Raw genomic sequence first — 16422 nt, forward strand, 5'->3', positions numbered from 1 at the left:
TTTCAAGCTCAAGGCTCTGTTAAAAGGATGGAGGTCTTTTACTACCAGTCCCCCCCCTCCTGGTTACTTTGTCACCGTTGTTGTGAGTGCTGGAGCTAGGCACACAGGAATCTCAGGAATCTGTTTCGGCTGACTTGACTCTCATGTAGAGCCCAAGAGTAATGGTGACATTGTCCAAGTGGCAGACCCCTTTATAGTGAATCTGAGCCCCTGAATGCTGGATAAGAATAGGCCCTGATCCTCCTGGTTCATGAGAAAAACATTAGTATTCAGCAGGCTGCATGCCCTTTGCAGAATCTAAAAACAATGATTAACTTTAAATAAACCTGGCCAGCAGAGAACTATTAATCTGGCATAGATTGGTAACAGTTTAGAGCAGAGGCAGAGCTGAACTCACCAGCAGTGACAGGGTTAATCATACCCATATGGTGTACCAAGAGGTTTGGTCCAATGCTGCTGTGGGCCAACAGGAGAGGGAAGGCTGGGTGGGGGTAGAACAGACGGGAGAGGACAGCGGGGCACACACTCTCCAACACCTGCACCTGGTCACTTGATTTTCACTGAAACACCATCCAACTCCCTTTAAAGGATAAATGGAGCAGCATCTTGATCACATCATGGTGAGGGGTGTTGCCATCCATGCTTGAAGTTTTTGGAAAGAGTGGAAACAGCGTTCAGAGGATCAGCTGTGCGCTTTTCTGTCCTAACGTTGCCATGAGGACATGCCGTCGGTTAATAGCGAGTGATTAGAGAGCGTTTTTTTTTCTCTCACTCTCTCTGGGGGAATTTGCAAACCTATCGGATTGTTTCATGCCAGCGCAGCGAGGCTGAGAGAGATTTTCCAACCCAGCTCCGAGGGCGCAAAACGCGGGGAATGCAGCGGTAACATCCCGTAAGTTTTGGATCTGAGAGGCAAAGCGGGCACCGGGAAAGTCACAAATCAAAGGTAGGACATTTGACGTCTCTCTGGCTTAACTTTTAACTTCTGTTTGGTTACTCTGTATCCTAAAGTTAATAGTAGATGACTGCTACACACATATGTTGGTTCCTATTTCTGGATGTTGAGTTCACAGGTAAGTGCGCACTGCGCGTGGAAAAATAAGAAGTAGGTTAGAGAAATCCTGTCATTATTTTTGCGGAGAAACCATAAATTATTATAGCAGGACTCTAATTTGTCCAAATGTTAACATCAGACCCAGAAAACCAGGCATAAATACCTTGAAATATCACCAAGTGTATATTCAGGCCATCTTAACGAGGAGCCCACACACATTTCCATGGTTCATTCATACCGTCTGATCGCTGGTTTTTAAATATTTCAAGGTCTGTAAATGAAGTATACTCTTCAAGTGAATTCATTTACAGAACGGGAGGTTAAATGTTACAGGCTTGGATTTAAATGTTCAGACTCACTGTAAGCAGTGTATTCATCTTTGCACCCCTACACTTGGCCCTGTTGCTTAACCATATTTACTCTCTGATAATAATTGAATAATAAATGGAATGTGCCTGTGGTGCTTTATTTGGTCATGTACTTGTTTTATTATGACTGTTTGACCAAAATTATCTGGGGTGAAGATGTTTATCTGTTTGATTTAATAAGTGAAACTGACCAAAAATTGTCTTGGGGGAAGATGTTTATCTCTTTGATTTCATTGGTAAAATTATTCAAAACCCTGCTGTTTTGCTGATCTTGTCTGTTCATGAAAAACATGTTTACACATTTCAAGCTGTGTGCTTATAGTACATTTGAGTATTTGATTGAAGATACATAAATCAGCTATCCTGGTGAGCAGTTATATGGCCTCTGTCGATTTTGCCAGGAAAGCTGCAAGACATTCCCTGTGGCTTGTGTTTTTAATTTCCAAATATTCTGCATGCCAGTCATCTCAGATTATTTAGTGTTAGTGTTTTTCATGAGCACATCTTGTCATAAAATGTGTTACACATTAATTAGTGCCTGCATTCATATTGCGAAATATAATTCAAATTTTTGGGAAATCACTTTACTTTTTTTAATGATTACCTCTCCCAAAAGCTTTCATTTCGAGGCATGTTCCCGTGCCACTGGAGGCCTGGGTTACATGTCGTCATGAGACAAAGAGAAGCCCGTGGGATGGCTTATCGCCCGAGTAAAGCACACCTTCAGAGGGACAATTTAATGGATGTTATGGACTCAGCTTTTAGTATTCATAATTTATATGGGATCCTCTCCAGCAAAGTGCAGATGCATAATGAATGCTTGAGTTAAGGTCTAACAGTTAGGCCACGTTTCAACACCCCTAAACTGTCAGAAATTGTTTCAGGGAGGACTACCTGTTTCTTTGAACTGTCATGTATTTCACTCGTCAACTTCTGAAAATATGCTGACGTGCTTTGTTGAAAGACTAAGACAGAGGCAGAGGGAATCACTGATGGGCATCAGAGTCTTGTTTTAGACACTTTTCACTCAAACTGTGAATGGAATACATGTTGAGGAAAATCTATTATGCTCAATAAAATGTTCAAAATTAGGACAGGATGTCATCATTCACCTTTTTTTAAGATTTTTTCCAAATGACTGTGGTTGAAAATGCCATTATACAGTCTTAACACATACCTCACTACATTTACACTTTAAATAAATAATAGGGCTGTCATATTTTCCAGAGCAGGTGTGAAGATTTGGACGTTGTTCTCTCCTGCCAAACTATACGTCTTGGAAGGCTGCAGGCCAAACTTCTGATCACTGAGATCAGAGAAAGAGAGAGAGAGTCTCTTGCCTCTCCTTCCTTCTTTTTCTGTCTCATATTTCTCATGGGGCACACTATAATAATAGTTCATTCCTCTTTCTTTTTTTGTACAGATTTAGATCTCTGTGGGCTACCTGCATGACTGTTACCATGACAGCATCTGGAGCCCATCTCGTCCTGTTGGCCTTATGTGTTTACAGAGGCTCGGGCCTGCAGCCGTTTGCTCCACGGGTTCGCCTCTCCTTCAAAGGTGAGCTCATACACATTAAATAAAAACAGTCTTACAGTGGGGATTGTCATAACAGTTTATGTAATTGTATTTTTTTTGGTTGCGTTTCTCCTCTGTCTTACAGAACAACATGCACACATTCACAGCACCGGTTATATTTCCTCTTTATACATATGTAAAGAACGTATTTCCTGCCTCATGTCAAACAGTGCAACACTGAAAACAAAAGGTGGATGTTACGTGTAGGTGGTGACTGGTAGTGCCCTTCAAAAACTTGACTTAACATTCCCCACCCTAAAACCCACACACATTACAGTCTGACTTGTCATTTCTTCTTTGTTTTTGATGTCTGAAATGATGACACAAGAAGGAAACACCTGAAATTTGATCATAGGAACAAAAAGATATTTTAGCACATAAACGTTTGGCCGCAAGGTGAAAATCCAAGATGGGCGGATTGAAGGCCTTTTTGTAGACTTTTGGGATTTTCCCATGTTGTCTGCTGCCCGTCCTCATTAACTCTAATGGCAGATGCTCACGTTTCAAATACGTAGATGACACCTTTGATCAGAACAATGTTGGATGATTACAGTTATTTGTGCATCTCTGTCATGTGCACATCTACTGACACAGATACACAAATATGCACACACCAGCATTACCTGTGAAGATTTAGAGGTGTGAATCAGATTCATAACATGCTTAGGTGCTTTCATGTTGAGCTGAGTAGACATTTTGTATCTCGGCAGCGTTAACAAGTGAGGTTGTTTCTTCACTGCAGTGATTTAATGAAGAACATTTATGATTTTGCACAATCTTTGCCATATGAAATAGATTAGAGGTGAGCAACAACTGGAGTCAAATTGCAGTGCTGTTTTGATTTCAAAATTGATTCGGTAAGACTGAAAACAGCTGTCCACATGCCTCCATGTACAGCAAGAGTCCACTTGTAGTTTACAGGACTAATTACAGCGCAGTTTTATTCGACCTCTGACACTAATCCCTTTTCAGTAAACTGCTTATACACAAGTTTTTGCTGCGGGGTTCACAAAACAGCATTCTGGAAAGCCTGGTCTCAAACGTCATTGTTTCTTTTCCCCTAAATGCACTGATTCATTTACTGGAGTTTGCTCAGTGACTGTTAGATTGTTGTGAAAGTCCTACAGATGAAGCAGTGTCATTCACAAACCTCTGTCAACCTTCCCCCTAATACCAAACAAAAAGGAGGAAAGTTGGATTTTCTCCGCAACAGTTTTCTGCCACTCCGAGGATTTATTGTTCATTGTTTGTGACAGCAAGTCTCTTTGTTCTCTGAGGCGCCTGTGGAGGAGGTTTTGGGGCGCCTGGGGGTCATGTGACTTCTGAACAAACTAGTTGGCCTGAGTGACACTTTGGGATACTGAAAGCCTATAGAGGATAGTGATCTTGTATTGTTTCCTCTGTTGCTAGGAAGTTTTTCCAGTTATACACACTTCAAAAGGGTTGACCGAGTTAGATAGAATTAGTCAGCATTGCTAGAGAGCAGAACGTGCAGTGTAACTGAAGCCATGTTTTAGAATCTCATACCCTTACTGTGCTGTCACCAGTTTGCTCATACTTCAGATAGGCCCGGGACTAAACGACAGTGGTCATTAGTGCCTTAGTGACAATATGTTGTCAAGTTGTAACATGAGAGCTTCCAGTGGCTCAGCTCTAGCGTCATACTTCAATCATATGTCCTTCCCAGTGTTTCCCTATCAGTATCAGAATGTTGTCAGGGGATAAGTGATTGCTGAATGTTTACCAGATGATGGCAGTGCATTGTTGGCTATTTTTGGAGAATGGAGACATGTATAGGGGTGTGGTGTTGCTACATTTAGCCTCTACTGTGAATCCACTATGGCCCACTGGAGTTTGGCACCAGGCTTGTTATCCTGTGTTTACCTCTCAGGAACAGAACCGGACCTTGTCCTACCTCTAAGACTCCATCCCGCGTTGGCCGGAGATCCGATTGCATAGTTTATTTTAGTGGCACCTTGACTGCATCCTGTTAACATTGACCTCAAAAGGAAGATGGCAGGCACTTTGATGTAAATAAAGATTGTGCTTCCTCTTGAATCCCTGTAAGCCAGCTTCTGAGGGTCTGTGTGAACATTTGTCATTATATAAGCCTGCTGTCTTTAACATGCCTCTGCCCATGTCCCAGTGTGCACATATGGTGGTCAGTATGTTAAACATGCCACAGATGTGTGCGTGTGTTGCTTTTTTTTAGGTGATGAATTGTTGGATGAAGGAATGGAAACAATTGCATTTAGAGGCAGAGTACAACCAGAATCCATTTGTCCCACTGCACATGAAAATTGTTCAATCAAAGCTTTCAGCAGGACAAAAAAGAGAAACATTTTCCACAGCAGAGCATGTCTTAACAGGTTATGCTCTGCTGAACACAATCCTGATCTTAAGAATTAGCTCTGAGTTCCACTGACCGTGTATCTTAAGGGACCCGCTTTTTCGCCTAACTCCACAGGGCATGCGGTGCCTTAAACTCAATCAGAAAGTCTGAGCACATAAAATATTGAGATCTTAAAAGCGAATATGTTTTTGAAAATGCCGTAAGTTGAGTTATATTTAATCAGTGACACACATTTTCCAGCAATGAAGTGAGAAGGGTGTTGTTCAGGGGACCAGAAGTTCATTCAAGTCAGTAATGAAACATTTTCAGTGAAGGCATTAGGTGAACATAGTGAGGGGGTTTGAGAAGTAACCTCTGCTCCCCCTGCTGGATATGAAATTGCTGTTTTTTTTTTCCAATGGCATAGTTCTTTGTAAGAAAGTTTGAGTACTTTTCAAACAGAGCTCATGGACACACGGGCTGCAAGACCCTTCAGTTTCTCCTTCAACACCAGCGACTACCGCATCCTCCTGATGGATCAGGATCAAGGCCGTCTGTACCTGGGTAGCCGGGAGTACCTTGTGGCCCTGGATATGCACAATGTCAACAAGGAGCCGCTCATAGTGTGTACAAATTCCTGCTTTTCCTTCAATCCAGTCTGCTATTTGGTATAAATCTCTTTACGCAATCCCTAATAATCCGGTATTTTCAAGTAGCTGTTATATTTTCCTTGTCAAACAGATTCACTGGCCAGCATCTGCTAAGAGAAAGGGAGAATGTCAGATGACGGGAAAGGGAAGACAGGTGGGATCAAGTTTTCACATCCTGTCCTTTCAAAAATCTGAGACTTGTGCTTTCACCGCAAGACAATGACGATGTTTGAATTCCATTTGTCTTACTCTTTCTTGTCCAGGGTGAATGTGCCAACTTTGTGAGGTTGATAGAGCCGTGGAACCGCACCCATCTCTACACCTGTGGAACGGGAGCGTATCAGCCTATCTGTACATTCATCAACAGGGGTTGGAGAGCAGAGGTGAAGACAAGGACATTTGCATTTCCCCCCAGAGAGGGATTTACAGCAAAAATCCCTCAGCAGTAGGCCTGGAATCCTGTGTCCTGCTAAATATTTCAGGCCTACAAACTGGGACACTGATTTGTTTATGATTTTCTCATGCTCCCTTGTGATGTTTTAGCACTCTATTTTTATGCATACTCTCACTGTATAATTTGCTTCTCCAGGACTACCTGTTTAGACTGGTCCCTGGGTATGTGGATTCAGGGAAGGGAAAATGTTCCTATGATCCAAAACAGGAAAACATTGCAGTTCTGATCAGTAAGAGATGCGTCATTTAAAAACAGTTAAGAGTTTCATACATTTACTACTGAATCACTCACTGTTTTCCTCCTGTCTGCAGATGGTAACCTATATGCAGGTGTCCATATTGACTTCATGAGTACAGATGCTGCTCTGTTTAGGACCATGGGAGGAAGAACGGCAATCAGGACAGAGCAATATGATTCCAGGTGGCTCAACGGTGAGTAAGTGTGGGCGTGAGGAGGTAAATGTTGCTGATTACAGGTTATAGTTCTTCTCCTTTTATTTGACAGCCACTTCCCTCAATCCCCTCTTTGCTTATCTGTTTTTATCCTCCAGAACCTGTGTTTGTTCAGATTCAGCAGATCCCTGACAGTGCAGAAAGGAATGACGACAAACTCTATTTCTTTTTCCGTGAGAAGAGTCTGGACTCCAATGGTGGGGCAAGTCCCAGTGTTTTAGCCAGAGTGGGAAGAGTGTGTCTGGTGAGCCAAATCACATGGCACTTCTAGTTTAAAAAAATAATAATAATAATCTGTGCAGAAAATGAAACATAGCCTACACATTCTGTAGAGTCTGACCTAATTTTTTTTTTTTTTTTTTACTGCTCAGAATGATGAAGGTGGACAGAAATCCCTAGTGAACCGCTGGACTACGTTTCTGAAGGCTCGCCTTATCTGTTCAGTGATTGGAGAAGATGGAGTGGAGACACGGTTCGATGAACTACGTGAGGACACAATAAAATAAGCGCTACGTTTAATCTGATTAAATTTTAATTGATGCTCCTTTAACCATGGTGTTATTGATTTTCTTTTTTCATTCTTCTTTCAGGGGATGTGTTCATTCAGCCAACTCAAGATGAACGAAACCCCATGGTGTATGCTCTCTTCACTACAGCAGGGTGAGTGGTTATCAGAAGCTTTTGTCATAAATTGTTGCTGCAGGCTGGGATCACATCTCAACCAGCCTGCTTAACATTTTTGTGGCCAATTTATGTGTTAATTTCAAGGGTTGGGCCCAAGCTGTCTTCTACCTCGCCCTCTTACCTTAATTGTCTGTTTCTGTTACAGCTCGGTGTTCAAGGGCTCGGCGGTCTGCGTGTACTCGATGGCTGACATACGCAATGTTTTCAACGGTCCCTTTGCCCATAAACATGGACACAATTACCAGTGGACAGAATACACTGGCAAGATCCCTTACCCGCGGCCTGGAACAGTATGTTTCAGTCATGTTATCTCCAAAGTGATGCATTCACAGAGTTGCATGAAAAGGAAATTAACACACACTGTAAACACATTCAGATGAGTGTGCTCCATCTATTCTGTTTTTCATTACAGTGCCCTGGAGGAACCTTTACTCCTGGCATCCGTTCCTCCAAAAACTTCTCAGATGAGGCTGTGAATTTCATCAGAGCCCATCCCCTCATGTTCCATCCAGTTTACCCTATTCACCGTCGCCCCCTGGTGGTGAGAACTGGTGTGGACTACCGCTATACTGCCCTGGTGGTGGACCAAGTAGATGCAGTTGATGGACGCTATGAGGTGCTTTTCCTGGGGACAGGTGAGACAGAAAGCGTCAGGTCTAATCCCACTAAAGAATACAAGCTTTTGGAGAGAGGATTAAAATCTTACAAGTAATTTTCCACTTTTTTAGATCGTGGTACTGTCCAAAAAGTCATAGTTTTGCCTAAGGATCCAACCAGTATGGAGGAGCTCACACTGGAGGAAGTGGAAGTCTTTAGGGTACGTCTAAAAATCTGGCCTAGCCAAAAAAAAGAGACACTCAAAAGTTTAAAGACGAAATCTGACTTATTTATTTTACATCTGCAGACCAGAGCTCCTGTCAAAACAATGAAGCTATCCTCTAAACGAGTAAGTGAACACCTCAGACATGATGATATACATTTCAGTGTATAGACCTTAGATGATTCTTTTTTTTTTTTTGTTCGTGTCACTACAGCAACAACTGTACGTGTCGTCTGATGCGGGGCTGACCCAGGTGTCGCTGCACCGTTGTGGTGTATATGGCAGGGCCTGCTCTGACTGCTGCCTGGCCCGGGACCCGTACTGTGCCTGGGATGGAGAGAGCTGCTCTGCCTTCACCCCGTCCACCAAGAGGTTCTGTCTCATGTTCATGCATGCTTCTAAAGTGATGATGTGCACTTCAGCTTTGGTGTTTGCAGCAATCTGTGCAATAATGCTGTTTTTTTTTTTTTTTTACCTCAGGAGGAGCAGAAGACAGGATGTTAAACATGGTGACCCACTGAGGCAGTGCAGAGGCTTCAACGCCAAAGGTAAGAGTCATCACAGGCTCTTAAGAAGTCTAATATTCAGTAACCTCAACCTTAGACCTTAACAAAATAAACCTAAATTAAACAGTTTACATTATGGTGTTATTGTGTTACCTACAGCCTCTTTTAAATGTGTAGTTGTACTTTATCATACTGGAACTGAACAACATATGTAGATTAATGCAAAGAGAATTTAAAGGCTAAAGTGTTACGGTCAATGAAGTCTGGCTTTTCAACAGAAATAGGTGTTATATTTCATTCATAACATTCTCAAAAAGTTCTTAAATTGACATTTTGAAACCTGTAGAAACATTGTTACAGATGGACAGTCCTGAAATCTTTATTCTGATAAAGCAGTTTTCAGCATTTCACCTGTTTTATATCTGTACAGTAGAAAAACGTCTGAGAGAAACGGTCCAGTTTGGGGTGGAGGGCAGCAGTACATTCTTGGAATGTCAGCCACGCTCTCCCCAGGCCACCGTCAAATGGCTTTTCCAAAGGGAAGGAAAGAGGAAACTGGTAAATGTTCAATGTGCATCAGCTACTTGTCCACTCTAAGCATGTTATGATACATTGTTCTCTATTTCAGACTTTCCTGATGTTTACATTGTTTTTTTCTGCAGCTCAACCGTGCAGGAGGAGTCCTGAAGACCAACCATGGCATCCTTCTGAAGTCTCTCAACCAATCAGATGCAGGTCTTTACCACTGCCTTGCCACTGAGAATAACTTCAAACACACAGTAGCCCGTGTTGCACTTCGCATCCTGGATCGAGATATCGTTTTAGCTCTGACTGCTCAAGACGAGGATGAAGAACCAAAAACCCGCCACGCTGGACCCTACCTACAGTCATCCATCTCTTCTACACCCTTCCCACCTGAGATTAGACTGATTAACCAGTACTGCCAGTCCTACTGGGAACAGATAAACCCCAAACAGCAACAGCAGCGCAAACGCACCAGCCGTAGGCACACAGAAAGCCAGGATCAAGGTCTCGGCTAGGGGACTGGACTGGACCTGTCCAACACTGGCCTGTCTGGACTTATGGTGGACTTCTGTGGGTCATGCATGTTTGTGTGTCACCTTTATTCATAAGGCAGGTGATACAGTCATGCAGTCCTTAAAGTACTGTATTGGTGGTTTTGCATGTCTGCTTCTAACATTATATGTGTAAAAATACATCTTATTTATATTTTATTGTACTAACAACCACTTTCCAGGGATTACATTCTAACAACTGAATATTTATCTTTCAGGTTAACACAGCCATGAGCTTGTGTCATTTGGATAATTTAATCAAGTTACAGACTTGTTCTTGCATGAGATCAAATACTTCAGTAACTGTGAGATGTCAATCACTGTGGAAAATCTTAGTTATAGTGCAAGAAACTCAAAAACCTTTTTCACATTGTCTGCTTTTTCCTGTCATTTGTCCTCTGGATTACATTTTCATACAACACAGCTCAATAAGCAGAGAGTGTATGCAGCCGATAAGGTGCGGGGAGGATTATGTGAAACTGGAAAATGAAAACTGTAAGTGCAATGAAAATTGAAATAGATGGACGTGTTGCATATTTTAGTTATGGTTTTCCTTCCGGTATTAACTGAAACCAGCAACTATCAGAAAAGTGGTTGTAATGTAAAACTTGTAGTTGTGGGCTACAGGGGCTAGAACATGCAAAACCACTGGTATGGTCCTTTAATTATATTGAAATAAAGTGTAATATATTGATTGTGAATATAATATATATGGTCATGATATGGTCACTCCATTGGATTTCTCTTGTACTGTGTGAAGATAATATGATGATGCATATGTCGCATGCATATGTTTGTTGTAAGTTGTACATTTTCCTGTTGCTCTGTTTTCAGCCTTGGCGTTTATGATGTTTGTATGGTGTAATGTATTCGATTAAGCTAATTCCATTGGATGTTGTCATAAAATGACTCCCTTACTGTCCTGTGCTCTAGTGACCTACAGTATGTGAGTGTTGAAGATATGTATAGCATACAGTGTTCTTCCAGTTATGCACTTTTGTTGGTGGTGGTATTTGAGGGAATTGGGGATCTTTGCACAGGTGTTTGAGAAAATTATACAGGAACATAATTTTATATGTACAGTATGTTATAAAAAATGGGAATGAAACTGGCTCAGATTTTAGTATTGTTGATGTTCTGTTGTGCTGTATTTACAGACGTTCAAGTGGCTTTTTTTAAAGAAAGTCCAGAGTCACTATTCACATTCATTGAGAGTAACACAGTGCTATGTGCTGTCATGCTGATAAATCTACACTGGAAATGTTCGAACAGTTATATAAACATTTCTCATTTCTCAAATGGACTTAAGTGTTGAATTTGTTTTTTCACTTCCCAGCCCTTTAGTTGCACTTTTATTAAATCACTTATGTTGTATCATGCACAAGTCAAACAAATAATTTGCAATGACTAAGGCTATAAAACCCTGAAAACATATAACAGTGTTAAAATTCAGCATTTTCCAATATTAATCCCAGTCAAACTAAGCTTTAAATCCACAAAACCATAAACTGCCTCATCAGTCATCCCATTCGTCATCGTCATCATCATCATCTCCTCCATCATCTTCACTTTCATCTGAAAAACAAGATAAATGCAAATTTATTGGAGTTGGTTCTTTTGTTTTGGGAACCTGTTCACTCTTCATGCAAATGTGTGATGTTTACCAGAGGAATGGATGACTTTACTCCTCTTCTGCATAACCATCATGAGAGCACCAACAATTCCTTCGCCTGATTCTGGTGGTGTAGGTGTAGCAGGTTCAGGACACTCTGTCACCTGTAACACAAGCCAGGAGGGTAATGCATGACGATGGAAAGTGTAAGATGGCAATGCTACTGAATAAATGAAATTTAGGAGTAAAAGTATGTGATTTACATTTCTGAGCTTCTTCCCCAGTCGGATCTGATCCAGTAATGCCCCCCTGCTGTTCCCTCCTCCACATGAGGCTGTTGGAGGTGGCGGAGGTGGAGTTCCACCTAGAGGAGGAGGAGGTGGGAAATCTGAAGAGATCAGGGTCTGTGGAGGAGGTGGAGGAGGAGGAGGGGGAGGCCCTGCTCCACCTCCACCACCCCCTCCTCTGTTAGGTGCAGATGGGACGGGAGGAGGTGGGAAACCCACAGAGCGCTGGTGGTTGGACGGCGGTGGAGGAGGAGGTGGGTTGTGAGACATTGAGGGTCTTGAAGGTGGTGGTGAAGGGAAGTGAGAGGATGAAGTGTGTGAAGGTGGTAGAGGTGGTGGAGGACCACCTCGGTTTGTTGGAGGTGGGGGCGGTAGGCTACCCCGTGATGGAGGAGGCTGTGAGGACGGGCTCCCTCTTGACTGGCCTGGAACGGGAGGCAAAGGTCCAGAACGGCCTCGTGGAGGTGGAGGAGCCGGGGCACCGGAACCCGGCACCGGAGGGAGAGGCCCCTGTCTGCCTGGTGGGGGAGGTGGAGGCCCAGAAGCTGCAATGCATGGAACAAAGTGAACATCACAAAACTACACATGTCTATTTGTCAGTCAGTGGCGAAAAGTAATTAAGCACTTAAATACTTATATGTGTACTTAAATACATTTGTAAGTTACTTGTACTTCAGAATTTGTTCCACACGTTCTAAAGTGAATCTAGAGTGCTCCAACAGTGAGGCTTCACCATTAATCCTCTAATTATGCTATTTATAATAATCTATTAGAGGAAGCTAACCAACATTTAACCCCATTTTGCTGCTAACACTTATGACTTGCAGTAGGTAGTGAGCTTTTGTGCAGGACTTTTACTTGTACTTGGCTAATTTTGCATCGTTGTATTCTCACTTAAATAATCTGAATACGTCTTCAACCACTCATTTAATATACAATCTGTAGGTTGCAGTGATATTAACAATAAAGAGACAAATAATGTGTTTGTCTAACCATCTCTGTTCAGCTCCCTTTTGACTGCCTCCATGCCTCCAGACTGCTCGATGACATTATAGATGAGCTGGGAGGTCTGTTCATCCCTCATTTCAGCTTCACCGATCCCAGCTTGGGAGAGCAGTCTCAAAAGGTCAGGGTCAACGTTGTTGGGATCCCAGCCGACATGGGTAACATGCCTGATAGAAAGGAAGAAAGATGAGGCAATATGTTATGGTTTATAGATACAGTTTTAAGTGAAGCCTCCTCTTCACCCCAATGTAAAGTCAAATTCTCACTTAAATCCACTTGGGGCTCCAATGTCTGCTTTGGAAAGTTTGGGCCCCTTTTTCTTGCTCTTCTTATCCTTCTTTCCTTTACTGGTCAGTAATGAGGCGGAAGCAGGTGAAGGCATTGAGCGGTAGCGTGAAGACTGGATGTCTGGGTTCTGGATGTCAACTGTAGCCATGTGAAGACCAACAGGGCTGGTAGATACTGTAGAGTAAGTACAGAGTAAATACAAATACATATTATAATATTATAGCCCTTATATCGGTGTTTTTAAACCTTAGGGTCGCAACCCCACGAGGGGTCACCTGAAATTTTAAGTAATTGATAAAAAAATTTTAAAAATTACTAATTAAAAATATATGGTGGGTTGAGAGAGATAATCCCAATACATAAAAGACATGACAAACTCTGAAGCTGAAACTGAAGCGCTGTGGTACTGTTTATCTTTCAAATGTTCTTTATGGTCAGTTTAAGATGCTGCAGCTCTTTCATAATTCATAGTTTGAGTCATATTTTTTTCAGTATTAATTGTCAGCCTTGTAAATCCAAGCTGGACTGGCTGTACATATCCTGACCAAGGAAAATAAAATTCTCACTTTGTGCAGTAATCTACACCTGGCTTTTCTGCCTCCGTCCATAATAATATACATTATATAGACTAAATGTCATCTAAAATTAATGTTTATTTGCAACATAGTATAGCAAACTATTACATGACCAAAAACAAAATAATCTTAGCAAAAAAATGTCTCCATTTGAAAGATCTGTGGTCGACAGAAATTTGTGACGTTAAAATGGGGTTATGAGCCAAAAAAGGTTGGGAACCACTCCCCTAAATGTTCATATTACTCAGGGAAAATGAGCTGCACACCTTTTTCATTTGGTAGTGGAGGTGGACCACTTCTTTCTGTAATAAGATAAAACACACAAAGAAAGAAAAAGAAAACAGTTACACATTTATATCCTGCAAAGCAGTGTGATAGTAAGGAACTGAAGTGATTGCTGTCTTACCAATAGGAGGTAGGGGGCGTTGTTTCTTATCTGTTGGTATAAGATATATTTAGATGCTGAGAATTAATTATATTTTCTGTGACTCTCATATTTAAGTTTCTACAGTAGGATGCCTAAAAGAGGCTCAGTGTAAACATGTTTCAGATTTATACATAGATATATAGATATATAAACACATTTTACCAGGAACATACAAGAAATAACATGTTATACTTAGAACTAGTATTGATAACATACTGTAGATGAAAATGGATCTAAACAACTGTATAAAATATATCTTATGTTCTGTGTTTGTTATTGTGTTCGCTGGATGTATTTCTCTAACCTTGGCGGGTGTTTCTTTGGTTAATTTTGTCCACAACTGCATTTTGGAAGGTGTCTGCTTCCTGTTGTTCAGCAAAGTTCAGTCCAACCTGACAGTCCTAAATTGTAACACAAATGAATATAGAGGGGCAAGTGTCTCTGAAAAATAGCTTAAACATATATGAACTGGAGAATTTTTTTATCACTAATAATTGTGTATCACTACATTATGAGTGATTAAAAGCCAAAATTAAAAGTGTTGTCAAAGGTCAAAAATGGATGTACTTACATCTGCAGCAAAAGTGTGAAAGAAGGATTGTGGTGCGGAGTAAACTAATTGGTTGTAGATTTCTTGCTCCCATATCAGTCTCCCCATCTGTTGAAAAGTATAGATATTTCAGCCTTGCAGCAATACTCTCATAAGAGCCATCTTGCATTGCGTCACAGTTTGTTCATTTCGTAATTCACAGCAGAACAAAAAGTAAAACAGTACATACAGTAGCTGTGGTTGTTTGGGTAAAGAGTTGTTTAAACAGGCTTTTAATCAGATGGTTGGTTTAGTTACATAATTGTATGTGGTTACCTTCAAATCAAACATCCGTATGAAGTATGAGCGTTTGGGGTTGTCCTTCACAAAGCAGACTACTCCGGTGTGTTGCAGACTCCAGAAGGATGGGCTGTTGGGCAGAGCCATGAACAACTGTGCAACTGCGGTGGCCATGGACTAAACACAACAATACACATACAGAAAACAATTCAGTACCAAAAGGACACTCGATAGCATTTTATCACACTTCACATGTCAAATTTCAGATATATGGTAACAAGTCACTTCCTTGTCTGCATACAATAGCTCAGATAACAAATTGGAGTGCTTTAAACTTCAACTACAGATGCCTCGATGCAAAAATGTGCAGGCCATATATTATGTATTCTGCATTTATGGTAGTTTGTCATAAATATAGGCTGCATGTTTACTTCACTTAGCTGGAACTGAGTCATGAAGAGAGCAACTTCTGCTCTACTGTATAACTAACCAGGCAATAGTGTCTAATTCTGACAGCAGAGGAAGAAATGGTTCACCCCCCATTTCCTGTTACAGCTACCTCCTTTTTGATGACCTAATGTCAGTAGTTCATTTTAAACTGTATTTTCTAAGAATAAAATACTCAAATTGGATTTTTTTTTTTACTTAATCGACCATAATTAAGTCGTAAAGAAAGTATTGCCAAAATATAAAGTAGATAAAATCAAATAAAAGTAGATCGACCCTGTGGCTTAACGTTAACCTCATTCTGAAAATTCTGAACATGTTATTAAACCACCGAAAGCAAGAAACAGAAGTGTTAGGAGTAATAAGAAATACTGAGGGCTGAAAATGCTGATTCTTTGTGTACAGACAAGAACGACCTACGCCACAGATACCTTTCCTTCTCAGGTTTTCAACATAGCGTTTTATCAGAACAAATTCACATCAGGACAAACACAGCAGCAGAGGACATTCCCACAGTGGGGAGTCTCCACCTTGGTCAGGTCAGGACTTACAGCACACCTTCTGCCCAGCAGCTCCTCAAGTTTGTCATTCTCTTGTAGGCTCAGCAGACAGCTCTGGACACTCTCCAATTTTGTTTTAGATCCACGGCTCATGGTCCTATAATTAATTTCCCAGGTTAATCTAAAATGTCTGTGTGCAGCATCTGAAAAAGCGTCCTCTCAGCTCTCACACCAATAAACTCTACAGTAAAGGAAGTTTCTCTTCTCTGTTCTGTGCACACATCAACTCAGAGCAGGAAACGGACAACCACACTTCTCTAACCCCCACTTTTCTTCTTTCTGTCAGATGCACAGCACAAATGAATGTGTTACTTCCATTTTCAGAATGAGGCAGTGCACTACAGCGCTATCGCTTAATTCTACCTTTTCAAAGAGGACATCATAATGGACTAAATAGACTATAGATTGAACAGCAACT

General features: G+C 41.3%; 2 protein-coding genes across 4 annotated transcripts; one reads left to right on the forward strand and one right to left on the reverse strand.

Moving 5' to 3' along the window:
• The first annotated feature begins 487 nt into the window (after positions 1–487).
• Positions 488–11277, forward strand: LOC115421851 (semaphorin-3F-like). 2 transcript variants are annotated; one of them, XM_030137834.1, is made up of 19 exons: positions 488–620; positions 823–946; positions 2846–2982; positions 5795–5955; positions 6074–6136; positions 6246–6365; positions 6572–6665; positions 6748–6867; positions 6987–7132; positions 7260–7374; positions 7479–7548; positions 7718–7862; positions 7985–8207; positions 8301–8389; positions 8477–8518; positions 8607–8764; positions 8873–8940; positions 9329–9456; positions 9561–11277. In XM_030137834.1, exons 3-19 carry the CDS (start codon positions 2871–2873, stop codon positions 9936–9938), a joined length of 2232 nt encoding a protein of 743 aa, XP_029993694.1. In that variant the 5' UTR covers positions 488–620; positions 823–946; positions 2846–2870; the 3' UTR covers positions 9939–11277. The 2 variants fall into 2 exon arrangements, with proteins under 2 accessions (XP_029993694.1, XP_029993693.1); XM_030137833.1 differs by having other exon boundaries at positions 489–620; positions 818–946.
• Positions 11278–11309: 32 nt separating this feature from the next.
• On the reverse strand, positions 11310–16326 carry wasb (WASP actin nucleation promoting factor b). Of its 2 annotated transcripts, none has more exons than XM_030137844.1 (11): positions 16003–16326; positions 15034–15174; positions 14740–14826; positions 14473–14569; positions 14148–14177; positions 14008–14043; positions 13145–13340; positions 12867–13045; positions 11850–12418; positions 11639–11750; positions 11310–11549 (listed from the first exon to the last, which is right to left on the reverse strand). In XM_030137844.1, the coding sequence occupies exons 2-11, from the start codon at positions 15169–15171 to the stop codon at positions 11491–11493; spliced, it is 1503 nt and encodes a 500-aa protein (XP_029993704.1). In that variant the 5' UTR covers positions 15172–15174; positions 16003–16326; the 3' UTR covers positions 11310–11490. The 2 variants fall into 2 exon arrangements, with proteins under 2 accessions (XP_029993704.1, XP_029993703.1); XM_030137843.1 differs by having other exon boundaries at positions 15996–16326.
• Between the last annotated feature and the right edge of the window lie 96 nt (positions 16327–16422).

The sequence above is a fragment of the Sphaeramia orbicularis genome, chromosome 7, assembly GCF_902148855.1.
Source record: "Sphaeramia orbicularis chromosome 7, fSphaOr1.1, whole genome shotgun sequence".
NCBI classification, from domain to species: Eukaryota; Metazoa; Chordata; class Actinopteri; order Kurtiformes; family Apogonidae; genus Sphaeramia; species Sphaeramia orbicularis.

What these genes read in the sequence shown, in the direction of transcription:
- LOC115421851 (XM_030137834.1), top strand. Translation starts at nt 2,871, where the DNA reads ATGACTGTTACCATGACAGCATCTGGAGCCCATCTCGTCCTGTTGGCC. An exon ending in TTCACCCCGTCCACCAAGAG is followed by an intron (nt 8,765 to 8,872) that starts GTTCTGTCTCAT and finishes TTTTTACCTCAG; the next exon opens with GAGGAGCAGAAGACAGGATG. An exon ending in GGGAAGGAAAGAGGAAACTG is followed by an intron (nt 9,457 to 9,560) that starts GTAAATGTTCAA and finishes TTTTTTCTGCAG; the next exon opens with CTCAACCGTGCAGGAGGAGT.
- wasb (XM_030137843.1), bottom strand. Translation starts at nt 16,097, where the DNA reads ATGAGCCGTGGATCTAAAACAAAATTGGAGAGTGTCCAGAGCTGTCTG. An exon ending in TCCACTACCAAATGAAAAAG is followed by an intron (nt 13,341 to 14,007) that starts GTGTGCAGCTCA and finishes CTTACTCTACAG; the next exon opens with TATCTACCAGCCCTGTTGGT. An exon ending in TAAAGTCATCCATTCCTCTG is followed by an intron (nt 11,550 to 11,638) that starts GTAAACATCACA and finishes CTTGTTTTTCAG; the next exon opens with ATGAAAGTGAAGATGATGGA.